The 20,155-nt window shown below is 45.9% G+C and overlaps 1 protein-coding gene across 4 annotated transcripts in view; it reads left to right on the forward strand.

Moving 5' to 3' along the window:
- Positions 1 to 18,031, forward strand: part of LOC118400069 (E3 ubiquitin-protein ligase PDZRN3-B-like) — a 125,952-nt gene extending 107,921 nt beyond the window's left edge. For all 4 annotated transcript variants that reach the window (XM_035796475.2, XM_035796477.2, XM_035796478.2 and 1 more), the window contains 7 exons: positions 11,448 to 11,701; positions 12,579 to 12,666; positions 14,309 to 14,407; positions 14,663 to 14,725; positions 14,815 to 14,916; positions 15,064 to 15,180; positions 15,494 to 18,031. In XM_035796475.2, the coding sequence (XP_035652368.1) occupies positions 11,448 to 11,701; positions 12,579 to 12,666; positions 14,309 to 14,407; positions 14,663 to 14,725; positions 14,815 to 14,916; positions 15,064 to 15,180; positions 15,494 to 17,026 (2,256 nt within the window). In that variant the 3' untranslated portion in view covers positions 17,027 to 18,031. The remainder of the gene's footprint in view (positions 1 to 11,447; positions 11,702 to 12,578; positions 12,667 to 14,308; positions 14,408 to 14,662; positions 14,726 to 14,814; positions 14,917 to 15,063; positions 15,181 to 15,493) is intronic.
- The last annotated feature ends 2,124 nt before the right edge of the window (positions 18,032 to 20,155 follow it).

The raw sequence follows: 20,155 nt of genomic DNA on the forward strand, positions 1-20,155 counted from the left end.
GATGAGTCTGCAGGCAGGGTACCACATGAGGGAGGAGGATGTCTTCCCTGTAACGCACAGCATTGAGATTGCCTGCAATGACAACAAGCTCAGTCCGATGATGCTGTGACACACAGCCCCAGACCATGACAGATCCTACACCTCCCGCTCCTGAGTACAGGCCTCGGTGTAACGCTCATTCCTTTGACGATAAACATGAATAAGCCACCTTTTTTCGCTTAGAGATCTATATTGTCTTGTTTTAAACAATAACCCACAGTACAGTCGTTGCCAAAAGTTTTGAGAATGACACAAATATTAATTTTCACAGTCTGCTGCCTCAGTTTGTATGATGGCAATTTGCATATACTCCAGACTGTTATGAAGAGTGATCAGATGAATTGCAATTAATTGCAAAGTCTCTCTTTGCCATGCAAGTGAACTGAATCCCCCAAAAAACATTTCCACTGCACTTCAGCCCTGCCACAAAAGGACCAGCTGACATCATGTCAGTGATTCTCTCGTTAACACAGGTGTGAGTGTTGACGAGGACAAGGCTGGAGATCACTCTGTCATGCTGATTGAGTTTGCATATCAGACTGGAAGCTTCAAAAGGAGGGTGGTGCTTGCAATCATTGTTCTTCCTCTGTCAAACATGATTACCTGCAAGGAAACACGTGCCGTCATCATTGCTTTGCACGAAAAAGGGCTTCACAGGCAAGGATATTGCTGCCAGTAAGATTGCACCTAAATCAACCATTTATCGGATTATCAAGATCTTCAAGGAGAGCGGGTCAATTGTTGTGACGAAGGCTTCAGGGCGCCCAAGAAAGTCCAGCAAGTGCCAGGACCATCTCCTAAAGTTGATTCAGTTGCGGGATCGGGGTACCACCAGTACAGAGCTTGCTCAGGAATGGCAGCAGGCAGGTGTGAGTGCATCTGCACGCACAGTGAGGCGAAGACTTTTGGAGGATGGCCTGGTGTCAAGAAGGGCAGCAAAGAAGCCATTTCTCTCCAGGAAAAACATCAGGGACAGACTGATATTCTGCAAAAGGTACAGGGATTGGACTGCTGAGACTGGGGTAAAGTCATTTTCTCTGATGAATCCCCTTTCCGATTGTTTGGGGCATCCAGAAAAAAGCTTGAGCGCTACCATCAGTCCTGTGTCATGCCAACAGTAAAGCATCATGAAACCATTCATGTGTGGGGTTGCTTCTCAGCCAAGGGAGTGGGGTCACTCACAATTTTGCCTAAGAACACAGCCATGGATAAAGATGGTATCAACACATCCTCCGAGAGCAACTTCTCCCAACCATCCAGGAACAGTTTGGTGACGAACAATGCCTTTTCCAGCATTATTGAGCACCTTGCCATAAGGCAACAGTGATAACTAAGTGGCTCGGGGAACAAAACATCGATATTTTGGGTCCATGGCCAGGAAACTCCCCAGACCTTAATCCCATTGAGAACTTGTGGTCAATCCTCGAGAGGCGGGTGGACAAACAAAAAACCAACACTCCAAGCATTGATTATGCAAGAATGGGCTGCCATCAGTCAGGATGTGGCCCAGAAGTTAATTGACAGCATGCCAGGGTGGATTGCAGAGGTCTTGAAAAAGAAGGGTCAACACTGCAAATATTGACTCTTTGCATCAACTTCATGTAATTGTCAATAAAAGCCTTTGACACTTATGAAATGCTTGTAATTATACTTCAGTATTCCATAGTAACATCTGACAAAAATATCTAAAGACACTGAAGCAGCAAACTTTGTGGAAATTAATATTTGTGTCATTCTCAAAACTTTTGGCCACAACTGTAGACCTAGAGACTATTCAGACTCATGATAATGCATTTGGTAGCATCACCTCTTGCTATCAGGGAAATGTTCTAGTGTACTTTGATCTGCATTCATTTATCCAAACAAAACCCATTCCTGTGCTATGTGTGGGTGGTTACTATTCATTTACAGTTACACAGCTCCTTCATTGGGGCCTTATGCACAAAGCCAGAGACCAGTCATGTATTTGATACTGATAGGACATGATTAAGAGAGAACCAAACAAATCAGCTGCGTGCATGTGGGCCTACCATGTGAATGCACCAATCTGTCCCCTGTGTCTGTCTGCAATATACCATCATGAAGAAGCCATCTGAACCGACAGAGGCTTCTGTCGGGGGACATTTTAATGCAGATGATGGAGGCTCATTATGATGTGGAGGCAGGAAGGGCCCTCCCTGAGCTGCTATTCACCGGGAGCCCATCACTGTCCCATGCTACATTCAGGCCCCTGGTGCTAAGTGTTAATGTGGTGACCAGGGTGTGTTTTACTGTTTACTTGTGGGGCCACCTGAGACCCAGAGCTATGATCCCTGTGTGGAGATGAGAAGCTGACGATGCCCCGGGCCCTGCTGTGATCCCTGCAGGAGTCCGCTTGGTGCCACCAGTCACTGTCATTTGAACGTCTATTTTGATTGGCTGTGTTCGTAACGTGTGTCCGTCTGTCTACCACAGTATGTGTGCTAGATTGCGGATGGGGGGAGCTTTCTGAGATGATTGAGAGAGGAAGCCCTAGGTTACACACACACAGCAGCTGTTCCTACTGGCTCTACATATTAGTAAGACTACTATATCTGTGATGGTGCCGTCCTGAGTAAATGATGGTAGCGCTAACAGACATGGAGCTGCTGCCTGCTGCCTGCTGAAATAAAATAGGATCTGCTGTCAGTCCTCACAGAGGGTGTGTGGAGAAATGAGCCTGTGTGCTGCTGCTCTGCCTGCCTGGCTGACTGCAGCTCTGAGACTGGGTGATTGTGGGCCAGCGGAGTGAGATAAGAGCGCTAATGAAGGGTGACAGAGCCCTCAGCCCCACTGCCGGTGATTAGTACCCCACCGGGTCGAGCCCTCGCTCCCCTTTTGTCTCCATCCCCTGCCCTCACTGTGGAGAACCAGATAGAGGCAACCATGAGGATAACGCACAGACTCTGCCTGTCTTATGTACGGGATACGCATGGTAACATCATCCAATGAAATGTTTTCTTGCGGGTTCCTTCTCGACAATGTAATAACAATAAGAAAACATATGAATATAAAGTAAATGGCAGTAGAATAGAATAATACATTCTGGCATAAGTATAATACAGGAAGGCACAATTTATAGTACAACATTTGCCCTCAGAACAGCCTCAATTGGTCTGGGCATGGACCCTACAAGGTGTCGGAAACGTTCCACAGGGATGTTGTCGCATGTTAACTCCAATGCCTCCCTCTCAAGTTGGCTGGATGTCCTTTGGGTGGTGGTCCATTCTTGATACACACAGGACACTGTTGAGTGTGAAAAAACAGCAGCGTTGCAATTCTTGACACAAACCAGTGCGACTGGCTCTTACTTCCATTCCCCGTGGATTCTGTATTGTACACAAACACAATCCATGTCTCAAGGCTTAAAAATAATCTCCACTGATTTGTGGTGGATTTAACAAGTGACATCAATAAGGGATTAACCTGGATTCACCTTGGTCAGTCTACGCCATGGAACGAACAGACGTTCTTAATGTTTAGGAGTGGGTCCAGTGTGCCTGGCATGATGGCCTTGATGTGGGCCATGACCAACCTCTCGAAGCACTCCTACACTCTAAAGTGAGCGTGACAGGGCGAGTCATTTGGGCATGTCACCTTGTTTTTCTTGGTTACTGGGACGACGGTGGTATCCTTAAAGCAGGTGGGGGACTACAGCCTGGGACAGGTTGAGCACACCGCCAGCTGGTCAGCACACACTCTGAAGACGCATGACAAGGGATGCCATCTGGAGTTTTCCTCACGTCAGCCTCGGAAAGCGGAATCACCTGGTTGTATGGAGCAGCGAGAGTCTTTGTGGATGGCTCGGTATTGTCTACCTCGAAGCGAGCACAGAATGTGTTGAGCTTGTCTGGGAGAGGCTCTCAGCATTGTACGGATATCTCCGTTCATCCAGGGTTTTGGGTTGTCCGGATCGTCTACATCATTAACACATTTCCTAATGAAGCATGTGACTGACGATGTGCACTACCGTTCAAAAGTTTGTGGTCACTTAAAAATGTCTTTGTCTTTGAAAGAAAAGCATTTTTTTTGTCCATTTAAAGAAATATCAAATTGATCAGAAATACAGTGTAGACATTGTTAATGTTGTAAAAGACTATTGTACCTGGAAACGGCAGGTGTTTTTTAATGGAATATTTACATAGGCGTACAGAGGCCCATTATCAGCAACCATCACTCCGGTGTTCCAATGGCAACAGTGAAGAGGCGACTCCTGGATGCTGGCCTTTTAGGCAGAGTTTAGGCAATTTCTCTCATGGAATATCCTTCATTTCTCAGAACAAGAATAGACTGATGAGTTTCAGAAGAGAGGTCTTTGTCTCTGGCCATTTTGAGCCTGTAATCGAACCCACAAATGCTGATGCTCCAGATACTCAACTAGTCTAAAGATGGCCAGTTTTATTCCCTCTTTAATCAAAACAACAGTTTGCAGCTGGGTCAACATAATTTCAAAATGGTTTACTAATGATCAATTAGCCTTTCTAAAATGATAAACTTGGATTAGCTAACACAATGTGCCATTGGAACACAGGAGCGATGGTTGCTAATAATGGGCCTCTGTAAGCCTATGTAGATATTCCATAAAACAAATCTGCCGTTTCCAGCTACAATAGTACAACATTAACAATGTCTACACTGTATTTCTGATCAATTTTATGTTATTTTAATGGGCAACAGATTGTCTTTTCTTTCAAAAACAATGACATTTCTAAGTGACTCCAGACTTTTAAACAGTGGTCTATATATTCCCCAGTGTTGGTGGATGAATCTTTGAACATATTCCAACCAGTATTCTCTTAACAATCCTGACCACTGTAAGTGGATGCCAGACAGCACAACCTGGTTCATAGCAGTTCTCAGTCATCTTCTCAGTTAAAACTATTGTTCAAATTGCAAGTGAAATGTGCCCCAACCTGAGCACTCCGTACTTTCACCTCTGGGCTTTTGGACCCCCCACTCATCCAAGTCAAAGCTCTTCACTGCCCTGGCAGCCACATGGTGGAACAAGCTTCCCCATAAATGTCAGGACAGCTAAATCCCCCCCAAAAAAAACCCACTAAAACTCCCACTTGTCTTTTTCTACTAGCACGGACTACTTTATTAAGGAAACATGTACTTAAGACTGTGAAATGTGTCTGTCTCACCTAGCTAGAGTATCTTAAGACAAATGCACTAACTAAGTCGCTCTGGATAAAAGTGTCTGCTAAATGACAAAGGTCAAATGTAAATATAATGCTGGTTCCATTAGTGTGAGAAACTAGGAAAGCCCCTTTTTCTTGATTATCACCTGACGCTGAGCTCATTAAGACAGAGGAAGGCAGCAGAATGCCTAAAGGAAGTGATTCTGAGTATTTTACCGCTCTGCTGTGGATAACAGAATGTCCCATGCTTAAATCAGATTAGGAGACAGCAACAGTAGTGTCTTTCTCAGCCCGCCGTGCTTATTAGCGGCGTTAAGTTTCTTGCTATTTGTTCTGTAATCCTCCGTAAGCCTGCCTGCTGCAGTAAATAAAGACTGCTGTGTTTTTAACTGTCGGAGTGTGGTAAGACTTCCCCCACAGTCAGTCAAAAGAATTAAACACACACAAGCCGCGCACACTCTGAGAGAGACCATTACCAAGCTCTTCGATTCGCACTGCTTTTTTTTTGTTGAAAAAAATGGTTCAACGTTAAATAAAAGAGGTATTAACTGTGGTTGACCCACACTGGGAACGCTCCCACTTCCACTCAAGCAGCTATAGGCCCCCTGAAACTAAGCTCTCAAGCCTCCATTCACTCTCTCTATCACATCAGCCCTCCTCTCTCTCTGTTTTCAGAAAAATGCAGACTTTGAAGAATTTGCTTAAGAAGTGTATCGGACCATAAAGAGAGACTTTGGAGAGCGAGAGAAGCAATCGCCACTCATGGTCCCTTATGAACAAGTGTCTATAGACTGAGGTTCCCAGGGCTTTCCTGTCTTCCCACTGTTGAAAGGCAACTTCTTTTGCCTGGCAGTTTCCACTCCATTCACCTCACTGTCTGCTTCATCAAAATGACAAGAAGGAGTCTGTCTTTAATGACGTACTCTTCTTTTGAAAAGGAGTTGTTGGAGTTTGAACAACTAGAAGCTTATTCAGATAGACAAAAGTTAGAAGAGAGGCATTGGGACAAAATACACATAACATGTACATAAACTTTTCCGTTTGCATTAGCAATTGAATGTTCCGTGCCGAGAGAGAGTAGGGGTGACATTCTTGCTTCGCAGATCAAATGTACCGTAAATATCACATTATCCACTGGCCAGTAAGCATGCAAACTACTACTCAACTAGCTATGCGAGAAACTTTCCATGCATCTACCATATTACAATCTTGATTGATGCAACAAGACCATATTCCACTCTTGAAAAAATGGAAGAATTCACAAGCAGGTGCAGATATTTAAATGGTTTCTTTTCTCCTCCATAAACTCATTCATTTAAGCTGCAAGACAATAACAGCCAAAGTGTCACAGCTGCTAGCGAGCAAGCTAATGTTAGCTAACAACATTTGCTTCATCAAGTAACGTCATCATAGAGAAAAATGAAGGCTTACCCCCTCATATGAATGTAAATGTACAGTAACGTTATCGTACAGTGTTGTTCATATTATACATAACTACAGGAAGCTGCTAAAATAAAGGAAAAAACCAACACAACGTCTCTTAATAAGGTGTTGGGCCACCACGAGCCGCCAGAACAGCTTCATGCATCTGGGCATTTTTATACCTTACCCCTAAGCATGATGGGATGTGTATTGCTTCATTAACTTGGGAACCACACCTGTGTGGAAACAATCTGCTTTCAATATACGTTGTGTTCCTCATTTACTCAAGTGTTTCCTTTATTTTGGCAGTTACCTGTAGATAGCAAGCTAAACACAATGTCTGCATCCTCCTCACAGCTAACGTACTAGCTAACTCACTAACTTCAGCCAACGATAGCGGAACCATTGCTTGATTGCTTAGAACAAACCATGCTTCATTTCATCAATATCATGCAAAGCATTACATGAAGAAGAAAACAATTACGACTGAAAAAGTTGTTAATTCACGGTGTAGTTGCTGCTTGCATTCCTGCTTGGTTTTGCATTGAAAACATTTATTGTGTTCTGATATTCCCTTAAAGTGGCAGCGTCAATTTCGGAGTAACCGGCTTTTACTGCAATTTCAGGTAAAAACTCAATTAAACAAGTCTAATATAAGAAATATGCCTATACATTTCCGCTGTTTCAAAAACAATGCTCTGCTATTACGTTTTTTTGTCCTGTAGAAGTGTTGGGCTTAACAACACTTCATTTTTACACTGCCCTGCTTGGAGTAGGGCACCTGTCGGGCGAGTGTCGTGCAGGACCTCCGGAGGTAGATGTCGAGACGTGACAAGTTCGCAAGTTTACATTCCGGTAAAAGGTCTAGCCGAGGGGAATTTCCTCAATCTCTAGGCAATCACTCAGAGTGAGAAGAGGCAAATGTAACATGTTGCATTGTATGACTTGGCTCAAATGTGTAGGCCTTTGAAGATAGCAAACAATACACCTCCAAATTGGGACTGTTGATGTTTTTTCCCACATGACTTGAAGGCTACAGCCTTGTGCCAGAAGGAAAGTTACTGTTCTCACAAACAGACAGATAAGCCTATTTTGGCATCAGGTCAGCAATCAGGGAGAGACTGATACACACACACACCTACCTGCTGCCTTCATGCCAAAGTCTTAATCTGGACCTGATTTGCATTCTAGCGGTGTGTGGCGATTGAGGGAGGTTGAGTGAGGATAAGGGAAGGCTGGGTTTTCCATTTGAGTTCCTCATTACCTCCAGGACGTGGACACATGTCTGGGCTTAACAGAGTAGCCTAGTGGTTAGAGCGTTGGACTAGGAACCGGAAGGTTGCAAGTTCAAATCCCCTAGCTGACAAGGTACAAATCTGTCGTTCTGCCCCTGAACGGGCAGTAAACCCACTGTTCCCAGGCCGTCATTGAAAATAAGAATTTGTTCTTAACTGACTTGCCTAGTTAAATAAAGGTAAAATAATAAATAAATGAATGTCTGAGGTCCAACATTAAAAGATACAGCTCATTTTATGACCAATGTCAAAATGCAGAACATTTAGTCTTCTATGTAGCATAAAAAGTCCCACTTCTTCCAAAACTCATATCGAGTCTGAGCCAGCGATCTGATGTGTTGTCTTAATGGAAGGAAAGCCATGACAAAGTAAATCCGTCTGGATAGTCACAAATACACCAGGCAGCTCATTCAGACCTCATTACTATTCCAGAGCTGAGCTCGTTGCCCTCTTGTCAGTAAAATTGGATTGACGAGACCCCTCACTGAGGGAGGAGGGCTGTACAAAAGGTTTACATAGTCATTTCTACATGTCACTCACTGCTGCTTTCTAAAACTTGGCATAATGCTGACGCAAACGTCACAGCTTATAACATTTTAGAAGTATGTCGATTTTTAACTGATAACAAATCTTCATTACTGTTTGACAGTATTCAGTGATTCAATTTCAACAACCGAATGTGAATTCTTAGGCTCTGTGAAGATAAAGGGTTATGACGGCACATGGTTTTGCACGGACAGCGATATAGCGAGCTGTGCATATTGTGTTTGTGAATACTACGTGTCTTACTTAGTGCACTGGGCAGTGCCATGTCAGAGGTGAGTGTTGGTGGTGAATGAGGGCTGTGGGACCCCCTTCCTGCCTTGGAGGGGACTCCCCCATTGAGGGCGCTGAGGCGGGATTCTCTGGGCTCTCCGGGAGGGGGTCTGGCATTGTCTCCGGGTCGCTGCCTTCAAGGAGCAGTGGGATTCCAGGGCAACCAGGCCTGTCTATGGGAGGGATGGACACAGACAAGATTGTTCCTCACAGCTGATCTGAACAAACACTGCTAACCCAGAGACATGGACAAAGAGAGACAGAAAAGGGGAGAGCGGAACTTAATTTTTTATCTTCTTTGTGTGTAGTCTGTGTTCAAAGCCTCCTTCTCAACACTCGTCCTCACATTACTTTTTTAAAGTTTTTATTTCAATTTCGTAATGATTCTGCACATTTCTTCTCATTCCATTTTCTCTCGATTATTCAATACAAATTGTAAATGGAAGCTCTTACTTTTGGCCAAGTTGTGATGTGGAAGTTGAACCCGTTTGAGATGATCCAATTATCCTGGAGGCTGGGATTAGCATTAATCCTCTCTGGTTATTAGTGAGCACATAACCTCTTCAAAGTTGAAGTGCACAATGTCCCCTCATCCTCCCTCCAAAAACGCGCACGCTCAGTGCTCGGTGGTAATGTCTTAGAATGGAGCACATTCTAAGATATTACAATAGAGCACTTTGCAATTTACCACAAACATTTGGAAAGTTCTCTCAAATACTTGGGAGTGGTGGATATTATAGTGGGCATTAGCACAACCAGACTGGAAGCAGAATCCAGGGCGGCACACATGCCATAATTTAGTCACCTTGACATTGCTGCTGTCCCTGTTCTACAGTATCCCAGTTAAGCTGTGAATTAGAACTAGACAAAATATGGCCAGAGGAAACAGTATCAACCAATTACACACTTTAATCCTGTGTGTGTGTGTGTGTGTGTGTGTGTGTGTGTGTGTGAGAGGGAGAGACAAAGGTTTCAAACAATGAATAACATGTCTAATGACGTCCAGAGGTATAAACCTAGACATCCAGCTCCATTGCATCACTTGAGTCTTTCTAAATTGAGACAGGGTTTTATCAGTCTTCTCAGGGAGCTCACAGTGTGCACTCTTGGCCCCGGCCTGGCTGTCGTGTGTGTAGAGAAGCAGGCAGGGGGAAGAGGAGAGCGTGGCCAGCCTCTGAACTGCAAAGAGCCCCTGGGCTCAGATCCTATCAAAGCTCTCACACGTCCAGGAATCACAAACGAACAAATTCCAAATGCTGCGCTGATGGAGTGCGGAACTGGCGGAGGCTCTGGGAGAGACCTGATAAGCCGAGAGTAGAGGCAGGCAGTCTGCTGACCCAGGGTGCCGTGCTGCACTGCTCGCAGGAGGAGGGCTTTTCTCCTGCGGTGCTGTCTTCTTGGCATCGTAATGACTTTCCTGCTTTACTTTTTTGGGCTCTGATTTTTGCTCTGGTGAACATGTGCAGCACGTTCCACTGTTCTGCAGGATTTTTCTTTGTCATACTTTGTCACGTAAAAACATGGATAGCTACACATTTTAATGAAATGATATTTAGTATCCTATAGTATTTTGACTATTGTGTATGACCCTAAACAATGCATGTGTAACAAGCTATAAATCTCTCATGAGATCCAATGACACATCCTCTTCATTATACGGGTTGATAAGGAGAGGGGATTGGCTTTAGTGGCTCATCCCAACGTCATTAGCCTCTTCTGTGTGACACTGCAGCCCGGCCCACTGCTCAAATTAATCTCCCCTGGTTAACAAACTGCATCAGCCTGCTAATCTCTGACGGGAGGGTAGATACTTCACTTCCCAGAAATGACTTTGCTAAATAAGGGCTCCTCGACACAGCCTGTCTAACGACCTTGATTAATTAAAGAGGGCCCTCAGTCTTAATTAAAGTCCTATTCTGCTTCGTCGGGGTGGTGACCCTGTAAAACAGACTGAGGCAGTAGAAAGTTATCACACACCACTGTCAGGCTGGAAGACTCTCCTCTCGGTTTTGTGGAAATCCACAGTCACACTCATCCGGTGATCTGAGGGTTTAATCATCTATGCTATGATGGTATCAGGGCTCGTGTAGCATGAGGGAGCGATATCCATCTACATCTACAATAAACCCCAGCCTGTTAAGGAGAGAGAGAGAGAGAGAGAGAGAGAGAGAGAGAGAGAGAGAGAAACTGCGTCATTTAAATCGGTTTCATCACGCCATGTACTATTTGCGTTCACGTTGTTACAGCAGTGTGTTCAAGAAAACTGTCATATAGCCACTATTCTCAGAAACTAAAGAGACCTTTCAAAGTCAAATTCGGTTAAGAACAAATTCAGTTAAGAACCAATTCTTATTTACAATGACGGCCTACGGGACTCCCAATCACGGCCGGTTGTGATACAACCTGGAATCTAACCATGTTGTCTGTAGTGACGCCTCAAGCACTGAGATGCAGTGCCTTAGACCGCTGCGTCACCCGGGAGCCCTAATGCTGTTCTTCTATAGTTGAAGGGATACTTCGGGATTTTGGCAACGAGGCTCTTTAATCGACTTCCAGCAGAGTCCGATGAACTCATGGATACCATTTGAATGTCTCTGTGTCCAGTACGAAGGAAGGGAGAGGTAGTTCCACGAGCCAATACTAACTAGTGTTAGCACAAAGGCTGGAAGGCTATAGGTATAATCTCAAAGTAACCATATTCTCTCTGTGTGTGTAGGTGAATGGGAAGGACCTGTCCAAGGCCACCCATGACCAGGCAGTGGAGGCCTTCCGCACAGCCAAGGAGCCCATCATGGTCCAGGTGCTTCGCCGGGCCCCCCGCCCCAAACCCTCCAGCCCTGCCTCAGACACCCAGGTGGTGGACATCAGCACCCAGACAGACATCACCTTCCAACACATCATGGCCCTCACCAAGCTGCCTGCCGCCGCCCCCACTGTGGCTGTGCTGGAGCAATACCTCATGCCCGAGGAGTGAGTTACAGTACACTGTCTCATCGGATGGGTTGGGGTTAAGGGGAGGGACGGGGTTAAAAGACTAGATCCTTCGGTGTCTTATTTCCTTTCCCTCATGGTCACTGATTGGTTAAGGACTTGATAGGGGAAACTAGTTTGTTGAAAACTTACCCAGTCCTTTGACCATGTCACTGGTCAGTATAGAAAGGGCTTAAGTAAAGATGTAGTATTTTTGATACAGCTTTTTGTCAAATGTCACTTTGCCAGTTCATTACAATGGAAGCTGGTGTGTTTTCACACGAACAAATTGGTATTCGTGCCTTCTAACGGAAGTTAGATGTGAATGTTACACCTGTTACTAGCGAGATGTCAAGTCCTGGGGCACACGGCCAAATGAAGATGGCCTTGTTAATTTGTGTTTGCATATTAAATGACTTCCTGTCTGTCGTCCGCTAGCTGTGTCTATGTGTGGCCCGGAGCTCACAGTCTGGGTACTCAAACACATTATTGTCAGGAGCAGTTGCCCTTTACTAGGTCAATCGTGGTTATTTTTAATTGATTTCAGAGTCAAATTAAAAACATGGCATTTCCATTTCTGATTAACCTCAGGCCAAAAACAATTCTTAACTTGATTTAAAACTTAGACTTTTACAAAAGAATGTGGGCACTTGTTTTCCATTCTCAAGTAATTCACAATTTACTGAAAGCTCTGGTTGCGTGAGATGTCACTTGATAAGATTTACGCTAGGGACATTGGGATAATTTCATTTCAATCCAGTGACACACTTAACACTGACGCACTGTCATGTATTGTGATTGTATTTCTGTGTAATAACAGATTAATCATGACAAGGCCTGTAGGAACTATCTTTATTGTGTTGAATTGCTTTCATAGGCATTCCCCCGGGCACGAGTACTTTGACCCCAATGATTTCCTGGAGGGTATGCAGCAGGAGATGGAGCGAGAGGAGCTGGAATATGAGGTAAAATACAGACGACTCCCTCTTGTCTTCTCCTTCTCCCCCTTCTCCTCCTCTACCCATCCCCCCTCTCTTCTTCTCCCACTCTCTCGACCTCACCGCCTTTCTCCCCTTCTCAATGAAGATAAACATTCAGACATGCGACGCCGTATTCCTCTGGCCGTCCCATCACTGAGCCACTGTGTCTCCATCCCAATAGCTCTGTTAGTCACCGCAAGGCCCATTCTCCCAATATATCACCGTTATCGATGAGCTGAGCACACTCTATCCCCGTAACGACACTGAGTATGTAGGCCAGACGGAAATCGAGTGGCTTGTTTGCTCCATAGTACCCAGGAGCAGATGCTAAATGGTGACATCATTACTTATTTTGTGACAACGCCTAATGCGTCTTTGCTTTAGAGGGGGGGGGCGCTGCAAGAGGCTTATGCACTGAGGATAATTAGATGGCACCGATAATAGGAACCAGAGTGATGGATCTGATGATGCACATTAACAATGGCATGATGGGGCCCTGATGAGGAAGGATGTAGCCAGGAGATAGAGACTCCAAGGTCTCAGGGTGCTCCCCCCCTCTTTCCCTCCTCCCCTCCCAACTACTGCAGTGCATTAATAACCAATCGCCAAACATGAAGCCAGGGAGCTCAAGCTGTCCGAGCCAAAAGCGCAGATGCACAGTAACACAGACTCCCTGCCCTGACCTTGTCCTAGACCCAAGGTCGATCTGATGAAGCCCTCTTAATACTGTGGACAATGACAAAAGGAGCCAGTGGCCTCCCTGTGGTGATCTTAGCTCACCACCACCATCCCGCTGATGTTCTTCCGTTCATCCTTTGAAGGGGTTCCTGTCTCAGTCCTCCCTGCCCCAGTGTTCACAGACACTTACACTGGAATGCTTGCGTTAAAACATTTGCATAGTGATTTTAGGCGACATTTAGACGGCTTATGATGTAGGTCCACAACAAAAGCCTGAATTAGTCTGACTATCAATTCAGACGAAAGGCTGGGGGCTTTTTAAAGGGGTATTGCACTGTAACGACACGGTAAAGCGAAAGTCACTGTAGTCGATTACATGCACTGTCGTGTGAAAATTAGGTCTCATGTCGTGTATACTTTACTCTTTGTTTACGTGTTTATGAAAATCCCTCCTTTTTTTTTTTTACCCCCTATCTGAAACCCCAGAGTGTTCTGCGTGTTCTGTTTTGGGGGGGGGGGTGTATTTTACAGATTACAGATGTTGACTAGTGACAAACGGGACACTGCTTAGCTGCAAGCCAGTGGATCATCCCTCATCCTGTCACTGTCCCCTAGAAAAGTTACAGGGCCTAGGCTGCACGCAATTAAAGGAGTCATTATTACGATTGATGGGTCATTGTGTGTGTGTGTGTGTGTGTGTGTGTGTGTGTGTGTGTGTGTGTGTGTGTGTGTGTGTGTGTGTGTGTGTGTGTGTGTGTGTGTGTGTGTGTGTGTGTGTGTGTGTGTGTGTGTGTGTGTGTGTGTGTGTGTGTGTGTGTGTGTGTGACCTAGGTTGAACTCAATATACTGCTGGGTGTGTCTTTAAGAAAACAACAGCAACCATGGAACTCCCCTCCGCACATTGGGAGAGAGCATATCTGGGATGTTTAATTTGCTGTTTTTGTTGCAGGAAGTCGATTTGTACAGAGCCAACATCCAGGACAAGCTTGGGTTGACCGTCTGCTACAGGACTGATGATGAGGACGAGACTGGGATCTACGTCAGTGAGGTATGTGGCACACCTTCAACAACGGCCAGTTGTTGTTGTTAGGGTGTAAAAAAGGGGATAATGGATGCATAGAACTTATCATCTTATGGTAACAGACCGCACACCTCTGAATTAGGAAAATCAAAACCTACAGATAGGAATTGCATTTACTTCTATTCAGAGATGTTTTTCTCGCTTTCTTTTTGCTGCGTCTTTCGTCTCCGACCGGAGGTCTGCTTGAAATGAAAAATCCTCTCCTGTTCTCTCTTTCTTTAGATTGACCCAAACAGCATCGCTGCAAAGGATGGCAGGATCAGAGAGGGAGATAGAATTATCCAGGTAAGGATAAAGAACACTCACAATGCTTCCAATGAATGCATTGCCGGCTCCGAGCCCATCTCTAATTCCATTCCTTCTGCTTGCTGCAGATCAACGGGATTGAGATCCAGAACCGGGAGGATGCTGTGGCTCTGTTGACCAGTGAGGAGAATCCGAATGTGTGTCTACTGGTGGCCAGACCAGAGATCCAGGTAAACTCACCACCCACCTCCTAGAATCCTTTATAGTACAAGGCATGCATAGACTGTGTATAGTTGTCTGTATAGTTGTACTGTAGCCTTAATTGGCAGCGACTGAAGTCGACCTCCCTCTTCCTCTCTTCTACCCCTGTGCCCCAGCTGGATGAGGGCTGGATGGATGATGACAGGAATGACTTCCTGGATGACCTCCACATGGACATGCTGGAGCAGCAGCACCACCAGGCCATGCAGTTCACCGCCAGCATGCTGCAGCAGGTAGTGTACAGCAGCCGGCATAGAGCCACTCAGAACTGTAGACACATGCATACACACAGCATGAGTCAGCAATCACTCACAGAGTCACATATGCTCACCTGCATGTCCACTGACAGTGAGCCAATTCCCAAACAGAGTCGAATATTCTCAGTTGCCATAATGGCCCATTGTACTCTACATACCGAAATCTAGTAGTACTGAAGCGGGTAGGTTCACATACTGTAGTCAATGATAAGTACAGAGAAAACACATCTAATAATGTTAGATTCAATTCAGGTGATTCAATTATTCATCCTATTGTCTGGTGTTGCAGAAGAAGCGTGAGGAGGATGGTGGAACGACTGACACAGCCACCCTGTTGTCCAATCACCACGAGAAAGACAGCGGGGTGGGCCGCACCGACGAGAGCACGCGCAACGACGAGAGCTCTGAGCAGGAGAACCTGGGGGACGACCAGACTGCGGCCTCCAACACGCTGGGCAGCTGCAGCCGCAGGAAGCTGGCCTACAGCCAGGACACCCTGGGAAGCATTGACCTGCCCTTCAGTGGTGAGTCCTTCATCTCCGCAGACTACGACCACGCTGACTTCCTGGGTATCCCCGCCGACGAGTGTGAGCGCTTCCGAGAGCTCCTGGAGCTGAAGTGCCAGGTGAGGAGCGCGGGGGGCCCCCAGGAGCTGTATTGCCAGAGTGCAGGGGCTAGAGGTGCCGAAGAGGGGGTGGACAAGGAGCTGGAGCTGCTGAATGAGGAGCTGCGCAGCATTGAGCTGGAGTGCCTCAACATCGTCCGGGCCCACAAGATGCAGCAGCTGAGGGAGCAGTACCGCGAGTCCTGGATGCTGCACAACAGCGGCTTCCACAACTACAACACCAGCATTGACGCGCGCCGCCATGAGCTCTCCGACATCACAGAGCTGCCCGAGAAGTCAGACAAGGACAGCTCCAGCGCCTACAACACCGGTGAGAGCTGCCGCAGCACCCCCCTCACCCTAGAGCTGTCCCCAGACAACTCCCTCCGCAGGGGGGCAGAGAACCAGGGCGAGTCTGGGGCCTCCAGCAGCGCAGGGCCCAACAGCAGGATCCTCAAGCCTCTGCTGTCTCCTGTCCAGGAGGCCGGTGGCCCCAGCAGAATCAGGCCCTCCTCATCTAAGGAGTCTGAGTGTGGCCTGCAGGCGGAGGGGAAGGAGCGTAAGCTGGGAGAGTCTACTCACAAGCTGGCCCAGCCCCGCTCCCTGTACAAACACGCCCACATCCCGGCCCACGCCCAGCACTACCAAAGCTACATGCAGCTGATCCAGCAGAAGTCTGCCGTGGAGTACGCCCAGAGCCAGATGAGCCTGGTCAGTCTGGTCAGCCGCGGTGACCCCGTGAACCCCGAAGACATGCTGGATCCCAAGATGGAGTGGAAGGTGAAGATCCGCAGCGACGGCACGCGCTACATCACCAAGAGGCCCGTCAGGGACAAGCTGCTGAAGGAGCGCGCCCTGCGTATCCATGAGGAGCGCAGCGGCATGACCACAGACGACGACGCCATCAGCGAGCTGAAGATGGGGCGGTACTGGAGCAAGGGGGAGAGGAAGCAGCACGCGGTGCGCGCCAAGGAGCAGAGGCAGCGGCGCGAGTTCATGAAGCAGAGCCGCGCCGACTGCCTGAAGGAACAGGCCAGCCTGGACGATGACAAGAAGGAGCCCAACATCATTGAACTGAGCCACAAAAAGATGATGAAAAAGAGGAACAAGAAAATCTTTGACAATTGGATGACTATCCAGGAACTTTTGACCCACGGTGCTAAGTCGCCTGACGGCACGCGAGTGTACAACTCCCTCCTGTCCGTCACCACAGTGTAGTAGGCAGACAAGACAGGCCTGGGTGTAATGTACTGTAAATAATAGGACGCGGATTGGGGTACAGTTTCCTGCCTCGTTCAATGTGGCAACATTTTGTTAATATGAAACAGGAAAATCCTTTTCTAAATTAACCTTTGACCCCTGCAGGCGGTTGGGAGATGCTCCACAGAGTGTTCCACGGATCGACTTTGAAGATGATTGACATGATAAGGATGATTATCAGACTGTTTTGAAATGCTAAAAGTAACTTTTCTACCTTTGTGCTTGCTCTTGGGGCAGCAGGTAGCCTAGTGGTTAAGAGCGTTGGGCCAGTAACCTAAATGTTGCTGGTTTGAATCCCAGAGCCAACTAGGTGAAAAATCTGCCGACATGCCCTGGAGCAAGACACTTAACCCTAATCTCTCCTGTAGTCGCTCTGGATAAGAGTGTCTGCTCAACTGTAAACTCTTTTGAATAATATTGATAGTAACAACAATATCAATATTTTGGTTTTGGAAGGTTTTGAAAGTGTGTAAAGACTGTGCCATAAGTAAACAGCAGCCAACATTTACATGTTTTTTTGGTTTTATTTTCATTTTTAATAAGTATCTCTTATCAGTATTTGACTGTTATGCATACCTTTTGCTTATTGAAAGAAATATTTAGCTTCAAGGTCAACACATAATCCCGAGAGGACTTTTGTAAATGTAACTAAAACCTCCTCGTTCTCTGCAAACAAAACACTTCCGTTATTGACGATCTGAAAGGGGGCTGTTTTTCAAAAGTTATACATCCAGTGTGTATCGTCTGTTACATATTCCACCCTCGCGTATGTATCAGGATAGAGCAGATCATTTGTTGAAATCAGAATCTTTCCGTGTTCTTTTTGTTTTTAAGAGCACATTGTAGTCTCACCTTTACCTTTTGCAAGCCTCCAAATAACACGGCTTAACAAACCCTTAATTAGGTACCCAATTTGATGTCTTGTAAAATGAGAGAAATAATAAATTATTGTTTTATATTTGATGAGCTTTAAAACGCTGGTGTGGGATTTTTTTATTTATTCGCAAGAGTGTTTTGATAGACCTACTGAGTCAGTGTTGGTAGGTGTCAGGTGAGTGAAGGAGAGCACAACTTGTATACAGCATCCACGCAATGTTTTGAAGATGCCTTTAGTAAAGGACCAGTGTGATATGGGAAACATTAACCCACATTCAAAATTCAGAAATTCAATACAACATTTAGAAAGAGTATTAGCTAGCAAACGTACAATAGCCTGACAATTCATGGCGTTGTTTTTTTCAGCTACTGACTGTGTAATCTCAGCTGAGGTCCAAAAATAATTCCTAACTCACTCATAATCATGGGAAGAGGAGCGCCGTTCATTTGAACAGAGGAAGGATATTGAGTATGTGCTCTGGGGATCTCTTTTCACTGCGTCTCAATACACCCAGTAAATCATGTAGGTCTCTCACACTTTTATCAGTTTGCATGACCCACTTGTCCCGTACTCTCTTTGTAGAATAATGAGTGAGACGTGTAAAGGAACTTTAAGGACTGCATGTTTGGCTCCCGTTTTCATCCTTGTCTCCAGTTTAAATACAGCTAAACTATTGGCCGAAAGGCAATGTTGTCCTCCCACTGCACCGCAGTTATGCCCCTAGTCTAACAACACCCTATGACTAATGATAGGCATGATGTGGATTGAATCTTCTGTTGGGGATGCCCTGCCCTTTTCCACAGACTGCTGAGCAGATTCAAGGGAACACAAAGGCTGGATGTCCCATTTTGTCTCAGTGGAAGAGACAAGTTTTGAAATGGAAGAATTGCAGTGCTTGTGTGCTTAGGGTGATGCTACTACATTTTGTCCCTTGTTGAAATGTCATTAACCATTTATTGGCAAGAGGATTTGTCCATGTCGTTGAATCACCCCTGTCTATGGGGCCGTAAAGTCTGTGGAATCATGGCTGAGTGGTGTCCACACTTGACTGGCCACTCCATCCAGGGGCCACTGACTCACCCTGCCCCCCCCTCACAGAAAGAGCCTAACTCTCAGACAAGTTAACAGAATCGTTTCAGCTACCACTTTCTCGTTAAGAAAACAGGACAGAGGCATATCAAACTTGATCAGTGCGTGGATGATATACAACTTTACACGGATTTGTCCAAGATGATTTGGTGTGTAAGATACTCCTGACCTTCACAACACAGTGATAGAATAGTTGTTGAGTATCTATGTTGGTACAGACTCTGAAGTCAAGCCTGTGGACACTGATCTGACTCTGTTCTTGTCGTTCCATGTTGCCATGAGCCTTATTGTCACACTGCCTTGGATGTTTGTGAGTGCGTCTCAGTGCGGCACACAGTGGTGTCTGTGTCCCAGACTGCATCACTTAAGGGGGATGATTATGGTAATAAGAGTAGCTAAGGGAGTGGGCTCAGGCACTTCCTCTACGTCTGCTGGTGTGTAATTGATTGCTCCTTCTTAAGCCTCAGCGAGCCCAAGCTCTATGATTTATGTCTGGGTACAAGGCTGTGTACGTACTATTTTAATGGGAGGCAACGATATGGCACGCAGGGCAAACAAAAAGCTCTCCCGATCAATTCTGGACCGTCCCCACCTTGATGTAGAGAGATTAGGCCATCACACACTTTCGCTCCCGTGTCTAGTATTATTTATTTATTTCATTTTTACATCTTTGAATGAATTTAAGTGGTCCGTTCTTAATTTGCTGGCTGTCCTCCGTTTGGGCTGGATAGTGGTTCTTATTGGTTTTAAGGGCAGCGCAGAGAAAGGCTGACATTCCAGTGTAATACCAGTGTAACCGATAAGGCTGGAGCTTTACTGCCTAGCTGGATGGTGCTGCTGCTGAGGCGGCTGCTGTTTTACATTCTTCAGGCTGAGAGGAACACGTCTTACTAGTGAACAGCGACTGGGCCAGAGGAATACATACTGGAGTGTGTGGTGGCCTTTTCAGTCTGACTTAATACTTACTGCAGGTAAGACTATGAATAATGTCTGGCGATAATGCCATGGACATTGTCATTCCTTCCCAGGTGGGCATTTGACTGGGTGAGGCCTCAATATGTAAAAGGACAAGTATTAAATTATGTGTGTTTTTGTTATGTGGTTATCTATTGAGTAGTAAA

The sequence above is a fragment of the Oncorhynchus keta genome, chromosome 21, assembly GCF_023373465.1.
Source record: "Oncorhynchus keta strain PuntledgeMale-10-30-2019 chromosome 21, Oket_V2, whole genome shotgun sequence".
NCBI classification, from domain to species: domain Eukaryota; kingdom Metazoa; phylum Chordata; class Actinopteri; order Salmoniformes; family Salmonidae; genus Oncorhynchus; species Oncorhynchus keta.